Source organism: Hyaena hyaena, unplaced genomic scaffold (assembly GCF_003009895.1).
Source record: "Hyaena hyaena isolate Hyena2069 unplaced genomic scaffold, ASM300989v1 scaffold_368, whole genome shotgun sequence".
Classification (NCBI taxonomy): Eukaryota; Metazoa; Chordata; class Mammalia; order Carnivora; family Hyaenidae; genus Hyaena; species Hyaena hyaena.
The window spans coordinates 983351-1007718 of record NW_024080989.1 but is presented as its reverse complement, the minus strand read 5'-3'; the positions used below and the strand labels follow the sequence as shown (position 1 = coordinate 1007718).

At 45.3% G+C, this 24368-nt stretch overlaps 1 protein-coding gene across 5 annotated transcripts in view; it reads left to right on the top strand.

The window, feature by feature from the left end:
* The window catches only part of MICAL3 (microtubule associated monooxygenase, calponin and LIM domain containing 3), a 271709-nt gene that overhangs the window by 197776 nt on the left and 49565 nt on the right, over positions 1–24368 (top strand). For 4 of the 5 annotated variants that reach the window (XM_039249998.1, XM_039249995.1, XM_039249994.1 and 1 more), the window contains one exon: positions 18336–18531. The exons of the other annotated variant lie outside the window; for it this stretch is intronic. In XM_039249998.1, coding sequence (XP_039105929.1) covers positions 18336–18531 — 196 coding nt within the window. The remainder of the gene's footprint in view (positions 1–18335; positions 18532–24368) is intronic. 5 annotated transcript variants of the gene reach the window in all.

Below are 24368 nucleotides of genomic sequence, written 5' to 3'. Positions count from 1 at the left end.
GAGGTTAGGGCTGATGGGATTCGGTTAGTATCTGCTCCTAGAGACTTGGGCTTTTGGAAGTTACAGCTCTGAATTTGATCCAGAGCACCAGCACTTCCCCTGGGAGGTGTCTTAACCTTTGCTAGCCTCTGTAGAAAAGGAACGGAATTATGGGTGGTATTTTATAGTTGGTATGAAGTAGATTTCTTTCTTTCCTTTGATAGGGATATCTTTCTTTAAATCTCAAATGAAAGCTCACCTAGAATTTCCTTTTGAAAAGCTTCAGAAAAACTCAGGTATTTCAGGGTTCCAGAATATGTGTCATGGATAATGGTCATTAACCCAGACCATGGTACATCTCCTCTCTGGCACTCTAGACAAGAAGAGGCTATAAATGAATGAACTTGATTCCACTGTGTATAAATAAACCATCTTCCTAGATCCCCATCCCCCAGGAGGCAGAGCTGGAAAAGCTATGACTAGCACTTGACCTGCTGTGCTTTTTCTCTGTGCCACCTCTGTATTTGTGGCATTACCCTCTTTTCCCTTATGTTCTTTTCCCGTTATACCAAAATCACTGCTGTTGCCAAGAACCCAAACAACCCACAAGTTAAGAGAACCTGCTTTCAGCCTGCTTTGCAGTGTTGTCTTTCTTTGGTAACCTAATCTGTAACTGCTGCTCATTTAGTGTTTGGAAGAGGACACTGTTTACAGTACTGTTGTTTATAATGTGCTTTTAACATAGAAACCCTCTTTTCTGTTCCCAAAGTCTGTAAATGCTTTGTTTCCAAGCTTCTTATACTTAATAGGTTAGTGGCCCTGGCACAGATTTTCTTACCCTGGCCTCCAAGCACCTGCCCTGCCTTTAAGAAAAGTTGGGACAACAATAGGTAGAGAAAGAAAAACCCTAAATGAGTTATCTTCCCCTTAAATACAAGACCCTCAACTGCAGGTTTTTTGGATCCTTTCTTTGTTAGAGGAATCCCCTTTACAGTCCACATAGCATATAGAAGACAATCAAAAATGGATCATAAAGGCTATGGGAGTCACAAGGGAAGAGAAGAGCTTTTTCTAGTATAGATCACAGAGATGGGATAGAAAGGATGGTGTTAACTTTAAAAGCTGCCCAGCAGATTGCAAGTGGCGGGCGCCTGCTCCCTGTCCCTAGACAACCCTTCCATGATCACCATTAGATTCCATAGTTCAGATGCCACATGGGCCATTAGGAAATGCAGGCATTTCCCACTACAGCTAGAATAGCTATGCGGTACGAGGAATTCCATGCCCTCCTGGGGTTCCTGCCTATCGGGACGAAGTTAGGAAATCTCACTGCTTCCCAAGCCCCCTTCCCCTATAGGCATTTCTGGGAAACCTCTTAATAAGAGCAAAGAGAATCTTACAGACCAGCTGAACTCCGCAACCCTCCCCCAAGAGTCTTAGTTTGATGGTGATGTATGAATATTAATACATACAACACATGTATATTTATATAGGTTTAATTTCATACATACAAGTAGATATTTATATATTGTGTTATAAATAATAACAATAATGAAGCTGTTTCTGAAGCTTCTTATTCCTTGGTTCTGGAAATCAAGGGAGCTTTCAGATTGGGGAACCATACCACTGGCCTGGGTTACAGTTCTGGTCAGGATTTAGGGGAGCAGAGCAGCCAGCACACCTGTGGAGGTGGAGACTGGGGGTGGTGGGGGTGCGTGGGTATCTCAGAAAATGAGCAGCACACATTCCCAACCTCAGAAAGTCGATTCAGGAGCAGACTAGGAAAGCAGGGCTTCTGTTGCAAAAAAACACAGAGGACCAAACCCCCCCCACCTTACCTCTGTTTTGGTTCCAGGCTTGTAGATCAGTTACACTGGGTTAGTTATTGTAACTTCTCTGTTGTCTCTTGGTGTTTGGTGTGGACCGTTTTTCAGTCCCTCCTAAAGGGTCCTTACCATGGTCTTGAAGGCCTGACCAGTGAATTAAGGAGTTCCCTTTTTCCTGGGCCATTCAGCTTGGGGTGGAGGTAGGGGCGGATGGCAGCGAGCCGGGTTCCCACGGCAGTGGTACAGAGATGCCAGAGCAAGGGAGGACCAGCTGTGCCAAGGAACACATCACCTGTCCACTTCTGGCCTTCCCTAAAGTCTTTATTTTTGCCCTTGTTTTTAATCTGTGATGTGAGTTTTTAGTGTGTTTCTTTGTGAGTTTTTTAATTTCATTGTGTAACTTTGTTTTTGCCGTTACTGTGAAACTAAGGTGTTGTGCTTTTAATTTTTTTTTTTTTTAACAAATGTTACCATTCTTATTTAAGAGAATAAATTCCAAACAATCTTCAGGTTTCTGAGTTTTTCTTTTCCTTCCCTTTTTCCTGTTTGGAGGGTGGGAAAGGGGTTAGCTTCTCAGGTCTCAGGAGTGGGCCTGAAAGCCATTGTGCCTCGGGACTATCACTTCTCGGGTGGGGTCAGAAGAGAGTGTAGATGTATCAAAATGAGAAAACGGGGTGTTTATACCTAAAATATAGATTGTTGTTAACAGAAGGCCTCTGTTCACGGGAACTGGCATCGTGGAAGACATTTTGTTCTGTAGCAGCTGCAGATAGAAAGGAGCGAAAAGACTCCACCTGTGCCCCACATCCAGTCAGCCAGTGTGAGGGACCTGAGGGCCAGACCAGATGGAGGGATGAAAATGCACGCTGAGCCCATGTCTGCCGTGGGGACACAGAGCCAAGTGCCTGCCTTTTCTGTACCTGACTCTAGCACACTGCTGTGGGGAACAGGGGACAGTTATGGTTCTCTCCTCAGCTTTGTGGCTTTTGCCTAAGGCACAATGACCTCACTCCCGGTGATACTGAAGGTGCTTCTTCTGTTCTCCCCAGCTGTTCCCCCCAGAGATGTCTCTCTCGTGCTGTCCTTGCTGTGACCTGGACACTGAGCTAAGATATCCAGTTCTGCTTGGCCACTCAAGCCTGGAGAGATGAATCTGTCCCCTTCTCACAACACACAGCAGTGGTAGCCTCTTATGCTGTGTTGGCATACTGACCAGTGGCACAGCCCAGCTTTGGTGCTAAATTGGGCCAAAAGAGGGCAACTGGTGGGGTAGCACTCAGTAGCAAGTCTGCTCCCACTGGGCTCTTCTAGGAAATAGGGTGTCTGTTGTTTAAAAGGCCTTCCTGGCCTCCTCTGCTCTGAAGCAGCCTCTGCTTAGGACGCAGAGTTCTCGGGCTCACCCACAGAGTCAAGAAGCAGAGTGCTGGGTTCTCTTGGCATTCTAGATTACCAGACTGCCTTGTCAGGGAGCCTGTAGCTCTTTCAGAACACTGTTGTTTGTACCATTTTAATCCTCAGAGCATGGCTGGTTCAGAATTTATCCCCACAGAGAGTTTGAGTGCCCTCCCACCCCCACCTCCAAGTCTGTGGTCTATTGTTCCCCTTTCTTTGAAATGAGTCAGTCTATCCTGGTGCCTGCAAAAGGCTGGAAGAAGAAGAATTGGGATGTGAGGGATGCAGTAAGAAACAATTAATAAATTGACTAAGAATCCCTAAGGATAGATATATGTATATACTTTCCAAATTTTTGACCTTTGCTTCTGTTGCCTTTCCCATGCCCCAGTAATAAAGGGGATGAGAGCCAGCATTGTTCAGAATGGTGTACGAAGGCATCTAACAGAACGATGGTGACAACTGATGTGATTCTGTGCCACCCATTGTGAAGACCCTGAATAATTCCCTTTGGGTCTCGGTTTCTTTCTGAAACTTCTTGAAATCCATTCTCTTTTTCTCATAAATTCCCTGAAGATGTCACTAATTTAGATACTCCCTAGGAGGAATCCTGTGGTATAGATGTGGAAGCAGTACGGACAGTGAAAATGGGCCACTCTATTTTCATACTGAAAAATAGGGCAAAATGCTGCCATGGAAGGCCCAGGTTCCACAGGGGTCCCCCTTGACGTACAAATGGAAGAAAAATGGCCATGTGGGGCTGTCTTAAATATAACAACCAGACAGAGATTTCAGGAGGAATCCTCCCTGCATCCCAGTCTCTTTCACAAGGCTCCAAAACCTCATCAAGACTCTGAAACCAGTCCTTACCTTGGAACTCACATCCAGCCAAGCATCCAGCAAGTGCCAACAAGTAGATTAGTCATAATGAAATGAGGGGGAGGGAAGTCAAATTGGCGCTCCCTGCCTAGGTTGGGCCATGGGGCTGTGTTTCTCTCATAATTCTCAGCTGTGTGTGTTGGCTGCTGATAGCTCTTTCTTCACAATTGCTTGTTGTCTCTTCAACACTTACATTCTGGACAGGGTAGGCTTTTGCGCAGAAACACCTTCCATATGCCTGAGGATAGAGGCGGGGCTCCAGCATAAGTGACGCTCCTTCAATTACTTCCAGGTTTCACCAGCCACATGAACACCGTTTCCGTTTTTACTTCCTGTGGGTCAACTTCCACATAGCTTTGTATAGTTTAGGAACGTTTTGAATATTTGAGACATTTTTATGGGCCTCCAGGAAGGACAGTGGGCAAAAGTTTGGGCCAGTGCCCAAACCCTAACTCAAGCTAACTAAACTCGACCTTGCCTTTGATGTTGTTCTTTTCCTCCCAACCAGTATGCACAAGTATAGTCTAAGAGCTCCCAAAATATGACGAAGGCTCACATCCCTCACCCCTCACAGGGGCCCGTCGTTGGCATAAAAGGAGAGTTTTGGAACACAGTTCAACAGAAAGGGAGTCCAGGGCCCCAGCTCTGCCTTGCTATGGAACAAAGTCTCTGGGGGCCTTCCTAGGATAATTTAGTAGAAAAATTTTTCAATTGAGTCAGAATTTCTACTGGCCTTTTATTTTTTCTTCACCTCTATTCTTTCTTACCTAGCTTGTCATGATTGTACATTAATCATATGAAACTGTTCCACACTTGATCTTAGCCAAAAGGCCAAGAAGCGATATGAAACTATTCCAAATGTGCCTATTAAGTGATTGAATTCCTTATTCTGTATTTTTATAAAATATCAGGATTATTTCCATTTTATCACTGTTTCATAGTGTAGCCTAATTTCTCTTAGGTCCTTGCCTGGGATTGTAGGCCTTCAGTAATTATAGTAAGTCACCCTGTTGCCAGAAGAACTTTACAGCCAGGACCACCTGCCTCTCTAAGGTTCAAAAGCCGCCTTCCCTGTACCCTGTGTCCTAGTGTTACTGGGCTTCTACTAAAGCTAACTCCCAGGAAAAGATGAACTCAGCTAAAAGAGTAAGGGCCCCAAGTTCAGTTACTAAAGACCGCCACTACCAGGCAAGAACCTAAGGGCACCAGAAGAACTCAGGACCTTAGTGAGTTTTGTTTTCCTCAGCAAACATATGACAAAACCAGAGCTGTTTCACCGGCAAAGGCCTAAATAAATATGTTTTCATTCAGTTCTCATGTTCTTTCAAGGTTATAATAAAGCCAGGGATAGTATGAAAGTAAATTCCAGAGAGGGTAATCCTCTTGATATTTGGTAGCTGCTCAGAGATCAAACCTGAAACTAAAAAGTATTATTAGGTAGACTCTAACTGGAAGTTTAGGGAGAAGAGTTTGTCTTTAAAAGAGTGAGTTTCTTAGACTGAGCTCAACGCAATAACCAATGAATGACTGATATTGATTAGAACAGGATTATAAGAGCTTATTTATTCTTTTCTTTTTTTTTAAGTTTATTTACGTATTTTGAGAGAGAGAGGGAGTGAGAGTCTGCACATACATGCACACACAGAAGTGGTGGAGAGAGAAAGAGAGAGAGAATCCCAAGCAGGCTCCTCAGTGTTAGTGCAGAACCTGGAGCCTGATGTGGGATGCGGGGCTCAAACTCACGAACCCTGAGGTCATGACCTGAGCCAAAATCAAGAGTCAGACGCTTAACCAACTGAGCCACCCAGGTGCCCCAACAGCTTATTTATTGTTTCCCTGTTTTTTAGAACTAAGTGAGAATCTAGAAAGATCAGGTTAGAGACACACCAGCTGTAAAATTTCTCTCCCTGGTTTTACCAACAAAAGAATTGTTTGAGTTAGTAGGTTCTTCTTTTAAAAGTAAATATTCTCTCCTAGAGTTACTCTACTGTGAATAACTCTAAACTCAGCTACTTGCTTGTCTTTTTGCTGGTTCACCTTTGTTGGGAAAATTGCATTGGTAGAAAAGCCTAGTAACGGTGGGACACAGGATGCAAGGTAGGAGGCTTCAGAGCTGTCCAAATCTCAGTGAAGGGCTTTGTAGAAGTAGGCAGCACTTCGCGTCTGGGGTAATGGGGAATTGACAGTGTGTAGGAGTTAAGAGCCAGAGTCGTAAAGGTTTTACTATATTGCTGAGAGCTGACAGCCATCCTCCATGCTGCTGAAAATATTGTGCCAGAGGGCTGTCTGTATTTATAAGCAAGGGAGCCCCCTTCTCTGCTGAAGTCATTAACTCAAATAAAAATAGAGATTAAAGCTTGAAGCTAACCCCTGTTGTTTCCTCCATGTGATGAATACTGGTTAATTTACCATAGTCTTTGTTGTGCTAACTCATAGAAAATAACGTAGGAAGACACATAATAGTGATAATAACCAATAATAACCTAGCACTTACTATGTACTAAGCATTGTCTAGGAGATTTATGTATAGCACTCATGTGATCCTCACAGTAGCCTGTGAGGGAAGTATCATATTACAGATGAGGAAATAGGCACACAGAAGTCAAACAAACTTGGTCAAGGCCACATAACCAGCCGATGCAGAGTCAGGATAGAATCCATACAGAAGATCTGAGAGCATTGTTCACACACTATGCCATACAGCTTCCCGTCATGTGTTCTCTGTAACCTCACCTTGTCAGTACTTGGTAAAAAGGAAGAGCACTATGTTTAGCTTCACAAATAGGATTTTTGTAAACATGAGTGAATGCGCTATATAAATCAGTGAGTGTGCAGAGAAATATACATCCTCCAGTTTCCTGGGCAGTTTCCCAGGGCTACGAGCGTGGCTTTGGGAAGATACTATATTAAAGAGAGAAAAGTTTCATCACTGATGTGTGGGGAAAGTCATCAAAAGAAATTGAAGAAGAGAAAAATAATCACTGAATTGACTGTAAATAATATGAAATTTTATCTTTGTTTTCTCCATGTCAGCTATCTTTGCTCATTACAGATAAAATCAAGCCTAAAGTTGTATTATTCAGAATAAGCCCAGAACAGGCATATGTCCCTCCAAATGGGAACATACCTTGCTGACAACCTGGAGGAGATGGAATTATGTTCAGGGAGGGATGTTTATTGTTGTTCCCTGGGCCTCAGTGTAACTGCTTCCAATTTATAAATCTCTTGGCTTATCCTCTGTCTCTACTATCTCATTTTATTACACTTTTTTGAAATGCCCCAGGATGGTTGAGCTGACATTTTCATTCTCTTACTGCTTTTATAGCTATCATTAACAGTCCTCATAGGAAATTACCTGCCCTAAGCCCTGGGTATAATTTGGGTATGAGGGAAGAAAGAGATGATTCTATGCCTCTTTCTGTACCAACAGTTTGAGCAGAGTCACCTGTGATGTCAGAGAATCATGAATGTTCTTATGTACACAAGTTTGGGCTGCTTTGGACTCAACTCACATGTCAAATGACTGACTTAAATCTTTGGACTAAATGTCTATATCATTCCGGGTGAACAGTTTTGGTTTTGCCTTGTTGGTTAAAATTTGGTGCGGGCACAGAAATGATTTCAAGAAGTGTCCTGAACACATCTGGACACAGCTTTGGAAAGGCATGCCAGGATAGGGAGGTCCTGGAGCTCGTAGATAAGATGTTTTTGGAAAGTGGAAAAAGAAAGAAGATATGTTTTTGCACATTGTGTCTTCAAGTCTAGTTTTTTCCCTGGTTTACTGAGATGTCCCCCCATAACGTGTCATAGGCTATTCTAGCTAAAAGTGAGTGAAAGGAGGAATCTCCTTTAATTCCTACTTTGGCCTAATTGTGGGGCTCACACATAAGATAAGTGTGGCAGTATAGGGGTGTGGGCAAGTTGTCCTTGAGTGGCATTGCCAAGGGTGAGCAAGGTCATCGTTTGTAAGTGGAGGTGTACCTTAGGATGATGAAAAGTCCAGATGTCTCATGCAGCGACTTATGGTACATCTGCTCAGTGTGTGCATCGGAACTAGCTCCTCACTCAGCATCTGAACATCTTCCCTAGATTTCCTCTCTGTAGGCAGCAAGCCAAGAGCTGTCTGTTCAGCATGACGTACTCAGTTGGCCCTTTGTATATCACACTTCCATTGGTCAAGGTGTCTTACCTTGGCAGCAGAGGTGAAGCTCACTACTCTTTGTTCTTAATGTACCCAGTCTAGTCAAGCCACACTCAGAATATTTGGTGGACTGTTGGTGGAAGATTAGAAATAGTTTGATATAACTTCTAGGCCAGTACTTCTCCAGCTCATCACTGTTGACATTTTGGTCTGGATAACTCTTTGTGGAGGCTGCCCTGTGCATTGTAAGATATTTGGTAATATCCCTGGCCTCTACCCGTTAGAGGTCAGTACAGCTCCCCTCCCCAGGTTATGACAACCAAAACTGTCTCCAGCTATTGCCAAGTCACACCTGAAGGAAAATGTCACCCCAAAAGAAGAAAAGGCATGACATTGATATACAGTTAACCTCAGCTTTATTGTTCCCAGTAGGGGATCAGGAAAGAGAGTGAGAATAATGAAGGTGATACAGGACTATGTTGGAGACTTACAGGAGTGTCTCTAAATTTTATTGCTTCCCCCTGTGGAAATTATGAGCACCTACATTCCAAAATAAGCATATTTATGTACCTGCAGGTACCCCACTAACTTTGCATTTGCTACTGGGCATTTATAAAACATTTAGAAGGCAGGGTAAAAAAATAAATTAAGAATAAAGGTCTAAGGGCGCCTGGGTGGCTCTTTCTGTTAAGCGTCTGACTTCAACTCAGGTCATGATCTCGCAGTTCGTGAGTTTGAGCCCCATGTGGGGCTCCGTGCTGACCGCCTAGAACCTGGAGCCTGCTTTAGGATTCTGTGTCTCCCTCTCTCTCTGCCCTTCCCCCACTCACACTCCGTTTCTCTCTCTCTCAAAATTAAACATTAAAAAAAAAATCACAACTTTTAAAGAATGAAGGTCTAGTGTTTTTCCCAGTGAATTAATTGTCCCTGCACCCTCAGAATGTGCTCATCCTTCTGGGGAGACCAAATCCTCAGAGAAATGGCCTGGGTCTAAATGGAACAAGCATAGATCTTGATAACAAAAGATGCTAATTTGAGTTCCACGTCTGCAGCCTATTATCTGTATCATCTTTGGTCATTACCCTCTCAGAGCTTCTGTTCCCCTAACTTATGAAATTATAAAATGAAAAAATGCAGTCTGCTCTTCTCTACTTCATATGGTTGTTATAAAAAGCAAATAAGCTGAAATGTATGGAAACTTGTTTATTTATTTATAGGACTATCACATATTATTGGTAGGGATTCCAGAAAATTCTGAAATAACTGGAGTGAGTAATGAATTATGACTGTTTCTACTGACTAGTTGACGGTCTCCTGCTCTGGTCTGTGCATCCTGTGGGGTTAGGACAAGAAAGTCCATTGGGATGTGTTCTGACCAGCAGAAGTTTAGGAGAAGGGGAGATTTGATTGCGGGGAGAGATTAGGGGAACAAAACAGTAAGAAGGGCTTGGCTGTCTCTGGTCTTTAGGGGAATGGGCTAGGGTGAGTTGACCTGCACTGAATGCCAGGTCTTTTGAAGCATTGTTAAGTCTCTGCAAGTGCTTGGCTAAATTTGACATTGCTTTTTTCTCGGCCTGCATGGATGGGATATGTCGTCACATACTAATTTCATGATACCCTGGGTGCTCCTCACCATAGAATGAAAGTAAAAACAATCATAGATAGGATTTACATTAAAATAAACTATTAACACATAACCCAAAAGTCAGGTCTTAACAGCTGTCAGTTAGCCTTATCTTAGGCAGAATTAGGGTTACACATGGTCCTAGAGACTGTCTGCATCTGTGCTGGTTTGACCCACAACCACCATCCCCCATAGGCTTCAGTGCCACCTCATGACCCATTTGCAGGAGGGAAGGGTCTGATTTTTTTTTTTTTTTTTTGGAATCAGTGCACGGACTAGTGTTTTATGGGGGCCCAGAGGATCCTAGCCCCAACCTGCTGCCAATACTGCAGCATCCTTCGTTAGCAAAGCTTCTCGGAGTCCGGGTCAGTGTGCCCCATTCAATCAGCCTTTAGAGCCTCTGTCCCCAATACTGTTTCTTCTCCAGGGCAGTCTCCATGACCTTCTAACAGATTAAAACAAAGATGTAACCGTTGTAGATATGAGTATGACGTGGTAGTTGTAGACATTGCTGGAGGGGATTTTAGTTCCTTTCCAAAAATATATCATTGGCTAGATAAGGGATTGCTGTTTGAGATCTTGGCATCTTTAAGAGGGAACCTATTTCAGAGAGGCTTTCATGGGGATGTGGGTTTGTCCTTATTAGTAGTCTGATTATGGGTAGAGCCCTGAGAAGTTGAAAACCACTTTCTCAGCTGAGCAGCTGGCCATGTGTCAGCCACCTGGGAGCCACATTTGGATACACTCTTAACTGAAGTACTGCTGGCACTCTGCTCTGGAGTAGAGGGACAGGAATTTAAACCTGCCATCTTGGGAAACGCACATCAGCTTGGAGTGCCTTGCATTCGGACTTCTCTGCCTTTCCACCTCTCCCTGCAGCCTGTTGTTATTGGGTCTGGTCTTACTAGAAGCAGTTCTAAGCTGCTGCTGGAACTAACTCACTCTCTACTGTAAAATGAAATCATTACTTTTGAACATCAGATTATTTGAGATAGTCTCTTTTCAGAGCCTTAACTCATGGTCTTCTAAGACCTTGGCAACTTCCTAGGCATGTCTCTTTTCCAGACGCTAAGGGAACAGTTGCTGTCTTGGTACACTCGTCCTTTCCACAGGGTGGTATCTTCCATTTGTTCTCGGGGCACTCCACAGAGGCCTTAAAGTTTCTGCATTATGAGGAAACTGAGACCACAATACATTCAACTAACTTCTTAAAATTATAGTGAAGTGATATTCTAGTTTAGATACAGGGTTAAAACTTTAACTCTGGTCATACACATTATTGACACACCAGTTGGCACCAGAAACACAAAGATGACTAGAATAATTCCCTTCCCTAGCAGAGCCTCTGGTTTGGGGGTACATTCAGCCCCGGGAACAGGAGTTAGATGTATGAAAGAGCCCTTCAAGAGGACAGAGGTGGAGCCAGTAGGCAGAATTGAGTAGCAGGAGGAAGAAGTAGGAGAGAAGGGAGGGTCTTGGCTTACCTTGTTGAACCATCCTTCTCTCTTTACCTGCCTTTTATGATTTCAGAGATCAGCCCCACAAATGGATTGATTTGACAGATTATATATAGTTAAATGTACAGAATCCTGGGTGGTGAGGCACATACATAAACCAGTAAGTTAAAATAGTTTGCTTAAGGCCCACTGCACAACAGTTAACCCCCTTCTGAGATTTCACCCTCAGGTATGTGAAGGTTGACAGCCAGACAAGGAAGGTAGAATGTTAGCTAGAGCATAGCTTTCATGAGACTTAAGAGAAAACACAACCAGACTCCAGTGCTTTAGAAATCCTTGTAACTTCCAACATCAAAGAGGTAGCTATTTTAGTAGGGTGACCCAGCTGACTATTAAGGATCAAGTTGAGTTTTATCTGTGAGATAGTACAACACATGAAAAATATATTATCAAGAGAGCTATATGATGCACTGGTAAGAATTTTTGTAATGAAGAGTAGGGTATATACCTTAAAACAAACCCCTTTGCCTTGGCCCCATGTAATGACATGTACCAGGATTTCCATCTGCCAAAAAGGCACTTTTGGGAGATCCTGTAATAATAACAGAAAGAATAATTTAACATTAGAAAACAGACTTAAAAGTTCCATGGAATCACACAGATGAAGAGCAAAGAGCTGTGGTGGAGAAAGGGCCCCTCAGTACCCTGATAAGGGGGGGGGGGGGGGCAAGTGTCCTCGGCATTCCCAAGAGATAGCATTCCAGTCTGCATGAGCCCCCATTCCCATGTGGGTGTTTTTTTCTGGTACTGTTCTGATTTGATCCCTGTTGGGTTTTTCCCTTCTTGGCTCTGTCATGTAATATTTAGCACAGACTTTCTCAACTCTTGGTAATTAAATGTCCCCAGAGCAACTGCGCTTCCCCTTGAAACCATATAACCTGCTTTTCTCTGTGCCCCACATAAAAATACAATTACCCCAATTGAAGAATAAATAGTTCATGAGTAAGGGGCAGTTAACAATTCCACCCTGCGTGATTTAATGGAAGGAGCCCACGCTTCAAAGTAACATAGCCCTGAATTTAGTCTTGGGTCTGCCTCATTTGAACCTTTGGGCATATTACTTAATATCACAGAGACTCAGGACCCTCAGTGTAATAATAGTAATAGTAGTTTTGACTAAAGTGTTGTGACAGTCACTGGCCAGTGTGTGCAGCATACCTATCATGGTGCCTGACACAGGTAGTTGTCTTTATTCCTTTATCACCTGCTTCACAAGCAGATTCTTTGCTAGTAGGAAGCCATAGTAGAGTCTGTTGGAGGCTAGATGCTAGAGGGGCAAAAACCACCTTTCCCTAATGGTGGCTTGACAACTTCTTTCTTTGGTCTCCAAAGCAAGAGGGTCCATGTATAGCCACAATGCTTGCAAAGTGCTTAGTGCAGAGAATGAGAAACCTCTGTAAAAGGTTTAAAAATGTGAGCCCAGTCAGGCAGAGTCTGCTCAGGCAAATAAACTGAGGAACTAAAGAGGAAGAGAGCCCAGATTGGTGGTCCCATGTACTTTGCAATAAGCAAAGAAAGGCATTTTACAAACTGCAGGGCCTTCTATCTAGCCCTAATAAATCTTTCCTCCCTCGATAGGGTTCTAGACTGGCAGTGATGTCCTAACCCTAAACAAAGGCCAAAGGCCTTCTCTCACAGATACCAGATCACATTGTCCAGCTTGACTAGAGCAGTGAAGAAGTCCCTGAGGCAGGTGACCCATTTTGTTATTTTCTGTTTATAAACCAAGATGGCACTCGATTTGCATGGTGTGTGCTCTGCCTGCTTTTCAGCCTACTAAGCCAACAACTCATATGGGAACTTGAGCTCAAAGCAAGATGGAAAGAGTGGATTAATACGCACAGTGATTCTTTACTGTGTTACGACCAGCCCTGCTCAAGTCACGGGGGTCCAGCTGCAGCCTAATACATTCCAAAAGGAAGCAGGGCCAAGATCCAGGCTTTGTCTCACATAGGAAACTCTCTGGGCTGGATGGTGGTTCTGTTTTAGACCAGCCATCACTTCAGATGGTTTCATTCATATTTCCCAGTATATGAGGAAACATGGGAGTGTAGTTTCTGTATCATTTCTGACAAGAGCAGAGAGAAAAAAAAATTAAGGCACAAATTCCCCCTTATAACCTTATAAGGGTTGGGGTTCTGTGTGAGGAGGGACGCCCTAATCTCCCAGGGTGATTTTGTGAATGTTTCTGACACCAGTGAACAATCAGGTAACATAAAAGTCACTGTGACAGATTCTGCAGAGGGTCTGTGAATTTAGAATTGTATTGCTAGCCTGGTAATTTTCTCCAGGAAACTTCATTTTCCATAACACTTCCTTGAGACCTTTGTAGCTCAGACCTAGTTCATGGCTTGGTGCTTTCCTTCATCCAGGATTTTGGACAGGCAAGGCTTTTTGGTGAATGTGTGAGGAGGCCATCCTGAAATTAGTTAATCTTCCTTAAAAAAAAAAGAAGTTGCAATAAAAATAGCCAGTAACTTTTGATAAGAGAAATAGAAGTAAGAAAGAGCACCCCTGAAGGGAAAAATCTCTGAATTCCAAAATGGCAAGAGCACTTTTCTCCTCAAATGATACCAATCATTTCATATCACAGGGCCATTTCTTATTAGAACATGGCCACAGTTGACACCTTTTGACACCCTGGGTCACTGGTTTCTCTTAGCAGGAAGGTGACACCCATAGTCCATCAGAGTGCAGGCTCTCCAGGGGCAGAGATCTTGCCTGTGTTGTCTGCTGGTGAGCCTGAGCACCTAGCACCGTCCCTGGCTGGAAGTAGCTATTCAATAAATATTTGTTGAATGTATGCTTGAATGAATGAACCCTAGATATGGGGAATATGATGAAAATCAATCATCAGTCTCAGTTTATGGTGCCTTTCCTGAGTCCTTTTTAGACTTTCAGATCTAATTCACGCTTTCCCAAGCTTATACAGAAGGAAAAAAAAGAGGAATGAAGAAACAGGCCAGAAGTGAATATGGGCAGAAGGAGAGAGTCCCCTCACATGTTCTGGTCTCTTAGATCATACCCTTCACAGTTGCCCAAAGTCCTACAGTGTCCTATGCAGCTGGCCCTACCTTATACTAGGGTGTTGCTGCCACTCCAGGAGGGAAAGGGGAAAGAAGAACTTCCTGCCGAGGACTGGGAAGGCCTGCCTTGAGAGTGTCATATACATCCCTCACATCCCTTCAGGAATCAGACAGACACAAATAAAGGCTTTTGGCAGCTGTGGCACATCAGCTGAGAGCAGGTCGTCCTGTTAGGAAAAATATTTCTTTCAGGATGATGTATGGAGCTCATGCAGGCAGTGACTGTTCCAAAACAGAGCCATTAGGTCAGGCCCAGCGCCTTTTTCCTATTTAGGATGCGACCCAGATCCTGGGAGCGGTTTCCTTTTGGTATGTGTGAAGCTGGAATTGGCCTCCAATGACCTGAGATCTGCCTGCCCTGACTTAGTGAAGACTCAGCCTCAGAAATCATTCCAAATCTCTCATCCACTTTTAGCTGGAAAGTCCCTGTGTAGTTGCTGTTGCACTGAGGCATGTGAAGTGGAGAGGCCAGGTGGGCCTGGGCCAGCCAGTCTGACCCCACTGGTTATACAGTCACTTGCCAAACCAGGATCTGTCAGCTATTTTTACATCTGCCCGCCTACAGTCTTTGCTTCCTTGTGCTCTTCTGTTAGTTGAGAGAGGGAGGATCCAGGGGATGAGGGGGGTGGGGGGGAAGTTCAGTGTTTGTCACAGTGTTATAGCCGCTGCCCAGGTCTCCTTCACTGTTCCTTTCTTTGAGGTCTTAGTTTATCATCCCCATCTGGTTAGTCTAGAAGATAGCCCCTTGCTTTAGCACAGAGAACCAACCATGCTGATTTTGTGGATTTCCCCTCCCTCCTTACCTCCCTTTCTCCCTCCCTTCCTTCCTCCCTTCCAATTCCCCATGGCCTTTTGAGGTTATGGACAGGGCGGGGAGACACAGACTCTGATGCAGGCTGCAAGCTCTGAGATGTCAGCACAGAGTCCAATGCAGGGCTCGAACTCACGAACTGTGAGATCATGACCTGAGCTGAGGTCAGACGCTTAACCGACTGAGCCACCCAAGTGCCCCTTCTGGGAATTTTTTTTAAAGCTGGCTAAGCTACCTCCATATTCCTTGACTCCAGAACATCTTCCTTGATGTCCCTAGGTAGAGTTGCCCTTTTATGTACACACATAGCACCACATGCAGGCATAAGCTACATTGTACTGAAATGATTCCTGGGCAGGACTGTCTCTTCTGTGACTCACCCACAGCTCTTTAAGAGTAGGAGAGTGTTTTAATCTGCTTTGATGCCCAAGGTTCTGGTAGAATTTCTGGCAGAGTATGGTTTTTACCCACTAAACACAGACATCACGTCTTGAGTGTTTCTCTGCATCATTGTGTTTGTTCACTCTACCTTGAAATTACTTGGATCTACACTGATGAGTGTTAGTTGTTTGTTTCCCTGAAGTGGTAGTTCTTATTCTTTTTTTTTTGTTGTTGTTGTTCCCTCGCTAAAAGAAATACTGATTTTTATTCTTTATCTATGGAGTTCCCCAAAACTTTATACTTTGGTAGTGGCTTCACATTTATTTGACTTTCTTGTCCGCTTTCTGTTTTAAGGATGTTTATCAAAAATACATGACAGGAAGGAAAGAATCAAGTGATATTATAGTCAGGGAATCCTTAGCCTTCTCATGTTTATCATGTTGGGTCTTGATGAGGGGAAGGAGGACAGGAAGACTGATGTCTGGAAATGATGAACTAGTGCATTTGGAGCCTGTGACTCCAGGGGCCTGGGGTTGGGGTGGGGGGGTTAAGTGTGAAGGATGCTGAGGCAGCATCCACCTGCTATGCTCCCTGTCTCTTTTTTCTATTACCTGAAGCCCACATATTTCCTAATCGTCCAGCTGCCCTGAAGCAGCATTATAGCTTACACTTTGGGCCCTGAACTCAGTGTTGAAGAGTGGACCAGGGATGTGTAAAGTGCCCCAACTAGGGTTACAAAGACTAGTACAGGTGGGTGTTGCACAGGGCCGTAGTGAGCCCAAGGATTCATGTTCTGACCCCATTGTTAGACATTTACCTGAATTTATAGCTGAACGTGCCCTAGCTCTTGCTTTTCAGTAAAGATTCTCTAGTAAATTGGAAAGATGCTATTTGGTGGAAGATTCTGATAATTCAGCAGATGCACTCAGACTTTATTCTGTGACTACCTGGATTCATAAAGTTCTTTCTAATGATATTACAGAGAGGTTGAGAACATTGTACACAACAAAAGTGTCAGGCTTCCAGAAGATTTTCTGTACACTTGTCGTGTCACGAATATTACTAATTCAATATTCCCACCCCTTTCCTTTAATCCTTCATTACAGAGGTTCTGGCCTTTACCTGATAGGCCACCTGTCACTCAACACTGGGTTGGTATGATGTTGCCTGACAAAACCCAGTGTTATGGCACCAGAGGCCATGCATGCTCTGTTCTTACCCCAGTCTCTCTTTACCACTTCAAGTGCACTGCCACCAGAAGGTCTAGTAATACCAGGCTACCAGTGCATGTACCTTAGCTGTTGCTGTTTCCTCTGCCCAGAACTCCCTGCCTATCTTTGTCAAATAACTGTTGTTCATAATCCAGAGCAAATGGATACAACACACCTGCACAAAAATACATACAAACTGATGCTAAGAATGTTACTGGGCAGCAGTTATATCACTTAACTCATATTTACATAATGAGTTACATAATTTTCCTGAGATCCTTTAGTCGGTACATAATTTTCCTGAGATCCTTTAGTCGGTCACTGACGGAGCCCAGTGGCTAGCCTGGATTTGTCTGACTCTAAGCTTGGAGACTATATCCTATTACAGTGAAGATGTTAAAGAATATATATGGTAGGCTTCTTCTGACCAAATTTGGGATTAAAAGGTACATCAAATAATAATGAGGGAAACAGGGAAACTTCTAGATTAAAGGAGACTAAGAAGACATAGTAGTCAAATACAACATCTAAGTTTTTCAAAATTCATGAGTCATGGTGGTACTCAGAGAAATGGGAAAAGTTGTTTTCAAAGAATGACCATGGAGAAGGAAGGATAACATTTTTACAATCACCATTCATCAGTGGATTAGTATGAAAACCACTGGATGAAAGTAAAGTGGAACGAGATAGTCCCATGGTTTCTACATTGTCACCCCATGGATTGCTCATCAATTACAAAGGGGGAAATCCTCTCTTTACAGCAGAAAGATGGTTGGGCACCACCTTACCCAAGCAGTCAAGCTGGTATCACCAAGAATGAGGCAACGTGACAATATTCCTCCTAACTGTGTGCAGCAGAAGGGGCACAGCATCACCTATGTGTTCTTGTTAAATAGGAAATGTATTCCATGAATCCAGTCGTGACGGGGCAGACACTTCCACAGTGTGAGAGGTCTGCAGGTAGCTGGCCTGGACACCTCCGCAGATCGGCCAGTTGCAGGGCATGAGCCTTGACTGGGTCCTGGATAATCAGGGTGGGGGGCAGCTGGCAAGCTTTACCTTCTCCATGAAAGCTGCTTTAGAGGGGCGGGGTCAGCGAAAAGCGCTTGCTTTACCCCCTCCCCGACAGTCACACCACTTCTTTCCTCCACTGGGCGTGGGTTGCTGGATGACAGAGTCTCGAGAGTGAGCCCATGCCCTGCTTCAGGGGCTGACTTTTGTTTCTGCTCAGGGAAGGGCTGCCACTTTCAGCCCAGTCCTTTCCTGGCCTCTGTGACCTTACTGACTTGCAGGCCGTCCCTTGTCTGGCTCCCTGGGCTTCGTGGAGGCCCTGTTCCTCCTTTCACTGAAATCAGTGGGGGCCCCCTTGATGGCTCAGATGTCCTTCTGTCGGCGCCTCCTCCCTCCCTGCGCTTTCTCCATCCCCCGCCGCCCATGTTCATTTCCCATCACTCGTCCTAGAACTTTGCTACTTCACTTATTTTGCAGGTTCAAGTGTGAATGGGCTGGAAGAGCCTAGCATTGCTAAGAGACTCAGGGGGACTCCAGAAAGGATTGAGCTGGAGAACTACCGCCTGTCTGTGAAGCAGGCCGAGGAGCTGGAGGAGGTGCCGGAGGAGACCCAGGCTGAGCACAACCTGAGCAGTGTGCTGGACAAAGGCGCAGAGGAGGACGTGGCCAGCAGGTCAGCCTGTGCCCGGGAGCTCCAGCCCCGCTTTCTTGTGTGTGCAGCATGCCCGTGGCTTGCCCTAACAGCCTCTTCCCCAGATGACTATCCTGTCCTGCTGGGGGGTGGGGGGGAGGCAGCACTATGCCCTCAGCATGGGATCTGAGCTGAGGATCTGTGCCACCAGCAGCTGTGTGACACTAGGCAAGATGTGCAGCCTCCCTCAGCCTGTTTCCTCATCTGTGAAATGAGGGCAGTACGAGTACTTCCCTCGCAGAATTGGTGTGAGGATTAAATAGTGTAAAGTGTTTAAAACCGTATGCGGCGCAGGTAAGTGCATGTCGATGGTGGTTGCCTTTATTACCACTTTGCACAGTGCTGAGCATGTACAAAGGACTTCTGCATCCATCAGCTCACTTGGTCATCCTTGCAGGAATCCCCCAAAGTAGACGAGAACGTATATCTTATCATTCTGTGGTTAAGGAAACACATGGTGACTAATTCTTGGATCAAAGATTGTCTAAGATTCAAACTCGGGTTTCCTGGATCCAAGTCTAAGACTCTTCCTGTTCTCCCTACTGCCTGCTGACTTCCCCTTCCTATGCAGTTCCCTCTCTCTTCATCTTTTTTTTTTTTTTTAATTTATTTATTTCTGAGAGACAGAGAGAGAGAGAGACAGCGTGAGCAGGGGAGGGTCAGAGAGAGAGGGAGACACAGAATCTGAAACAGGCTCCAGGCTCTGAGCTGGCTGTCAGCACAGAGCCCGACGCGGGGCTCGAACCCACGAACCGTGAGATCATGACCTGAGCCGAAGTCGGACGCTTAACCGACTGAGCCACCCAGGCGCCCCCCCCTCTCTCTTCATCTTGTTAGCCAGTAAGAATCACAACCCATCAGACTTAATTCAGAGATTCAGTATTTCTTGAATACCTACCGTGGCCTTAACACTTTGTCTTTCATTGAAAAGGTAAGAGGAAAAAAAAAACAAACAGTCCCAGGTCCTGCCCTCAGGTGTTGTTTGCAAATTTGCTGGAGAGGAAGGACTTCCACACAGGAACAACGGAGACCATAAGCAGTGTGCTGTGGGGGGGCAGGCAGTTCGGTAGACGGAGCTTCAGGGTTGGAATTAAGGGCTTCTGTGGACACCAGTTTGCTCTGCAGTCTTGGGGAAGCCACCTCACCTCTCCAGACTTCCTCCTCTCTCCTCTGTATAAAGAGAAGAGCTGATGGACGCCTGGGTGGCTGAGTCAGTTAAGTGTCTGACTTAGACTCAGGTCATGATCTCGTGGTCCGAGAGTTCCATCCCGGCGTTGGGCTCTGTGCTGACTGCTCAAGAGCCTGGAGCCCGCTTCAGAGTCTTTGTTTCCCTCTCTCTCTGTCCCTCCCCCATTGCACTCTGTCTCTCTCTCTCTCTCAAAAATAAACAAACATTTAAAAATTAAAAAAAAAAAAAAAAAAAGAGCAGAAAACTTGCGTACCAGGGGCCAGTGGTTTTGTGCTCGGCCATCACGATGTTTTAATTAAGTATAACTGAGAGATGCCTGAGGAGGACATGTGCCCTCCAGCCCCCACAGAACTCCCTGAGTCTGCTGTCTTTACCCCAAGGCCTCATTTTCTGTATGGCCCAGGTCTACCAGGGTCACTCCAGGACTCGGAGTGCTCCATGAAGATTATCAAGGACACCGAAAGGGAATAAGATAAAAGATGGAGTGGGGCGCCTGGGTGGCTTAGTCGGTTAAGCGTCCGACTGTCGCTTAGGTCATGATCTCGCGGTTCGTGTGTTCGAGCCCCGCGTCGGGCTCTGTGCTGACTGCCAGCTCAGAGCCTGGAGCCTGTTTCAGTCTGTGACTCCCTCTCTCTCTGACCCTCCCCTGCTCACGCTGTCTCTCTCTCTCTCCTAGAAATAAATAAAACATTAAAAAAAAAAAAAAAGATGGAGGAAAACCGCTATGGGTCAGACTGTCCCACAGGGCTTCTGGGGTGGGAGCTCTTACGCTGTCTCCCAGACTGGTAGAGGCTTTGCCTTATCATTGAGGCACCTGCAGGTTGCCTCTTTGTTGCCGTAAGGGAATGCATGCAGATAAAAAAGCAGTGCTTTTTTTTTTTTTAAGTTCCAAGAATGTTCTTCCAAGGGTGTTTGCTGGGCAGAGCTACTTGCAGCTGCATTCCACTACCTCAGACACACTTAGGATGAACTGCTTCTTGGGCTGGCTTCCGGATAGTATTTCTGTGCATTGTCGGTCAGCCTCTCCCGGGTACCGGCATTTCAGAAGCCATCACCACATGCACACTGTTGTCCCACAACTACATCTCTACCCAGAACACTGGCAGAGCATGCATCTCTGCTCTGTGCAGATGAGGAGAGCCCAGTCTCTGCAAGAGCTCATAGCTTAGCCTCAGGGTGGGTGTGGTCAGCCAGCTTTTCTGCCATTGTCATTTTTCCTCCACTGTGATTTGTAAACTAACAGGTAAGGAGGCAGCAGCATGTAGCAAAGACATTTCAGGAAGGCTACACTGTGGCACATGTAGCAGGGTGGATAGGAAGGGCAGGAGAGAAGTATATGAAATCAGTCTGCCTTAAATGGTGCCTGCATCTTTTTTTTTTTTTAGTTTATTTATTTATTAAGTGATCTCTACACATAACATGGGGCTCAAGACCAAGAGTCACATGCTCTTCCAACTGAGCCAGCTAAGTGCCCCAAATGGTGCCTGTTTCTTAAACTCGACAGAAACAAGTGGCATTAGCTCTGTGCAGAATGAAAAAATGGTCTCTTAAACCAAAGTGCCCAGAGGAAGGAGCCACAGATTTATTTTCCCCAGGGTAGCTGTCAAATGCAGGCAGTGTGTCGTGTGTTTTCTCCGTCTTCCCTACAGCACCAAGTAGAGTTAGGTGCATCCTCAGCCCTCAGACCTTCCTTGATGATATGTTAGACTTGAAGATGAGGAATGACTGTTTTAAGAAATTAACTGGTCCAACCCAGGAACTCACTTTTGACAAGTTTAAAGAACTCTTTAACTTCATCATCTGCTTGAGGGAGCATCGCAGTATCATAATTCAGAGCATGACTTCGGAGTCAAACAAACCTGTACTTGAATCCTTGTTCTACCACGTAGTGGTTATGGCCAAATTTCTTGGCTTCTCTGTGCCTCGGTTTCCTCATCTGCAAAAAACACTGCAAGAAACTCATTGGTCTGTTATGAGAATGAAATCAGATAAAGCAACTGACAGTGCCTGGTGCCCAGGAAGCACTAAATCACTGCTACCCTTACTGTTACCACCGTAGTGCCTTCTAGCTCTAAGCACAATACAGGTACCCCTCACGAGGAGGGGCAGGGCCAGTGATTCTTGTCTTGGGTTCCATACAGGGCTGGTTTAACTGCCAGAGTTGGGTTTGGCTTGGAATCACCTTGCCCTAGAGCGGTGCTGATCAAACTTTGTCTACATCAGAATCACCCAGAGGGCTTGCTAAACTGAAGATTGCTGGGCTGTGTTTCATTCAGTCATCTGGGGTAGAACCCAAGATGTGCATTTCTAAAAAGTTCCCCAGGTGATGCTGTGGTCTAGAAGCCACGCTTTGAGAATCGATACTCTAAATTTCCCAGATTTCCCTGATGAAAAGTGCCACCTGGGACAGTGATAAAAACGTAATTCCTGGACCCTCCCCTGGAGTAGCTGATTCAGTGGGCTTGGGGATGGAGACCAGGAATGTCTGTTGTTAACAAACCCCCTAGGTGAGTCTTGCCTGCTTCGTGATTTAGTTTGCACAAGCAGAGACTATTGGCCCAGACCTAATTAGCTCCGTGATCCTTTCTTGGAGTGGGGGAGGGGGGCATCTTCCAAAGGAGACCCTGGAAATAGTACTTTCACTTTCTCTGGAAGAAAACAGGTGCCTGAAGATGAAAGAAAACTGGCATTATGAAAAAAACCAGGGTTTTTTTCCCTGCTTGCCTAGCTAGAAAACGTTGCCCCAGGCAATGAAGATGGCTTGTGCAGTGCTCATCTGCTGAAGTCCTCTAGTGTTTATACATTGCTGGCTCTAAAGAACAAATCAGTGAACGCTAGAGCAAACAGGTACCCTTTCCAGTTGGGACAGCCAGGTTACAGAGGACTCCCCAAAAGTCAATGACAGGCCAGCCCAAAAGGGCTTTGCCCTGGGGCACCTGGGTTGCTCCGTTGGCTAAGCATCTGGCTTCAACTCAGGTCATGATCTCACAGCCCTTGAGTCCCAGCCCCACATCAGACTTTGCTGACAGCTCAGAGCCTGGAGCCTGCTTCGGATTCTGTGTCTCTCTCTCTCTCTGCCCCTCCCTCCCTCACACTCTGTCCCTCTCTGCCCCTCCCTCCCTCACACTCTGTCCTTCTCTGTCTCTCAAAAATAAATGTTAAAAAACAACAACAACAAAAAGGGGCTTTGCCCTCGATCAGAGTAACACAATAAGGAAAAGCCCCTCCTTCAAGGCTTACCAGCGTAAGTGGAAATCCCTGACCATTCCCCTCTCTCCTCACCCCTTCTTCAGCAGAGGCAGTAATATGAGCCATTGCTGAGCAGGATGCTACTTTTAGCATGGATTAAATGTCCATTGTGTAATGATTGCTGGACAATATACATCTTCTCCAGCAGTCTGCTTAGCAGTATAATGTTTATACAGTTGTCAGAGAGGGTGGGATCTAGGAGTGGACTCTCTGATTATGAGTAGATTCATTTTAAAATGAAAGCCATGATTCCCTACTTTCCCTTAAACCATGTGAGAACTTCACATGCTGTTTCACACAGCAGCCTGCTTCATTTACAGTAGGGCCTGCCCAGATTTCCAATATCCACTTTCTGAAGTTAGACCCAGACAGCCAGGAGACTGGTCATGATCTTGCTCCTGGGTTCCCCCCCCTCCCCCCCAACAGCTGCTAGTGGCTGAAGAATTCTTGGGTTCTTGGTGAACAATCCGGGAGGGCACAGTGTGACAGGTGTGGACACTGGTGGGAATCCTGACCTCTCACACTAGTGATCCAATCTCTTTAAGCATCAGTGGCCTCATTTGTAAAAAATGGGGATATTAATATGTCCTGGGGTTCTAGAGTTACTGTTTAATTGAGTGGCCTAATTCATGTGAAGTGCCTTGTGTTGCGTGGCACTTCATCAGGGCTCAGTAAGTGTTCGCCATCACCACTGTGATGATCACCATTGGCCTTTCTCCTCCTGGCATAGCAGATCCTCTGCTCAGCTCACATAAGTCTGGAGCAATTCTTGGTTTTTTTTAGAATCTAGTTCATGTGCCTGCTGGTCTTGCTTTTTCCTACCAGGCCCCACCGTAACCTCAATGAGAAGATGACACCTGAGAGGAAGCTCAGGGAGACTGCTTTGAGATCAGTGATCAGATATAAATTGTAGCAGGGAGGATTTTTGCAAGATGTCATTCTAGCTGAAAGGTTCTGCTCCTACTTCACCAGGGGGCATCAGAGGTATTCTGACGCCTGTGAATTTAGGTAGCAGCCCACCCTGGCTTTCCCTGGTTGTGCTCCCTTGTACATCCTTCCTTGCCTTTCTTGGCTGTGCTGGGCACTGTGAGCGGCACTACAGTGAGCCAAGCAGACCGGGCCTCTGCCCTCAGAGTGTAGTCCAGGGGAGGCGGACCTGCGTCAAACAGTCACACAGAACAATAGATTGTTACAAATGCTGATCTTCCGCCTCCTAGGAGGCTATAAATTGAGAGGTCACCCTCTCTTCCCAAAAGGACAGAAAAATTGTTCCCCGTGTTGTATTTTGTTCGGGTGTAGTGATCTTCCCACTTAAAATGTATCTAGGCTGATGTCCAAGTAGGGGTGAGAGTGTCTGCCTCACTATAGATTCCTTCTCTGT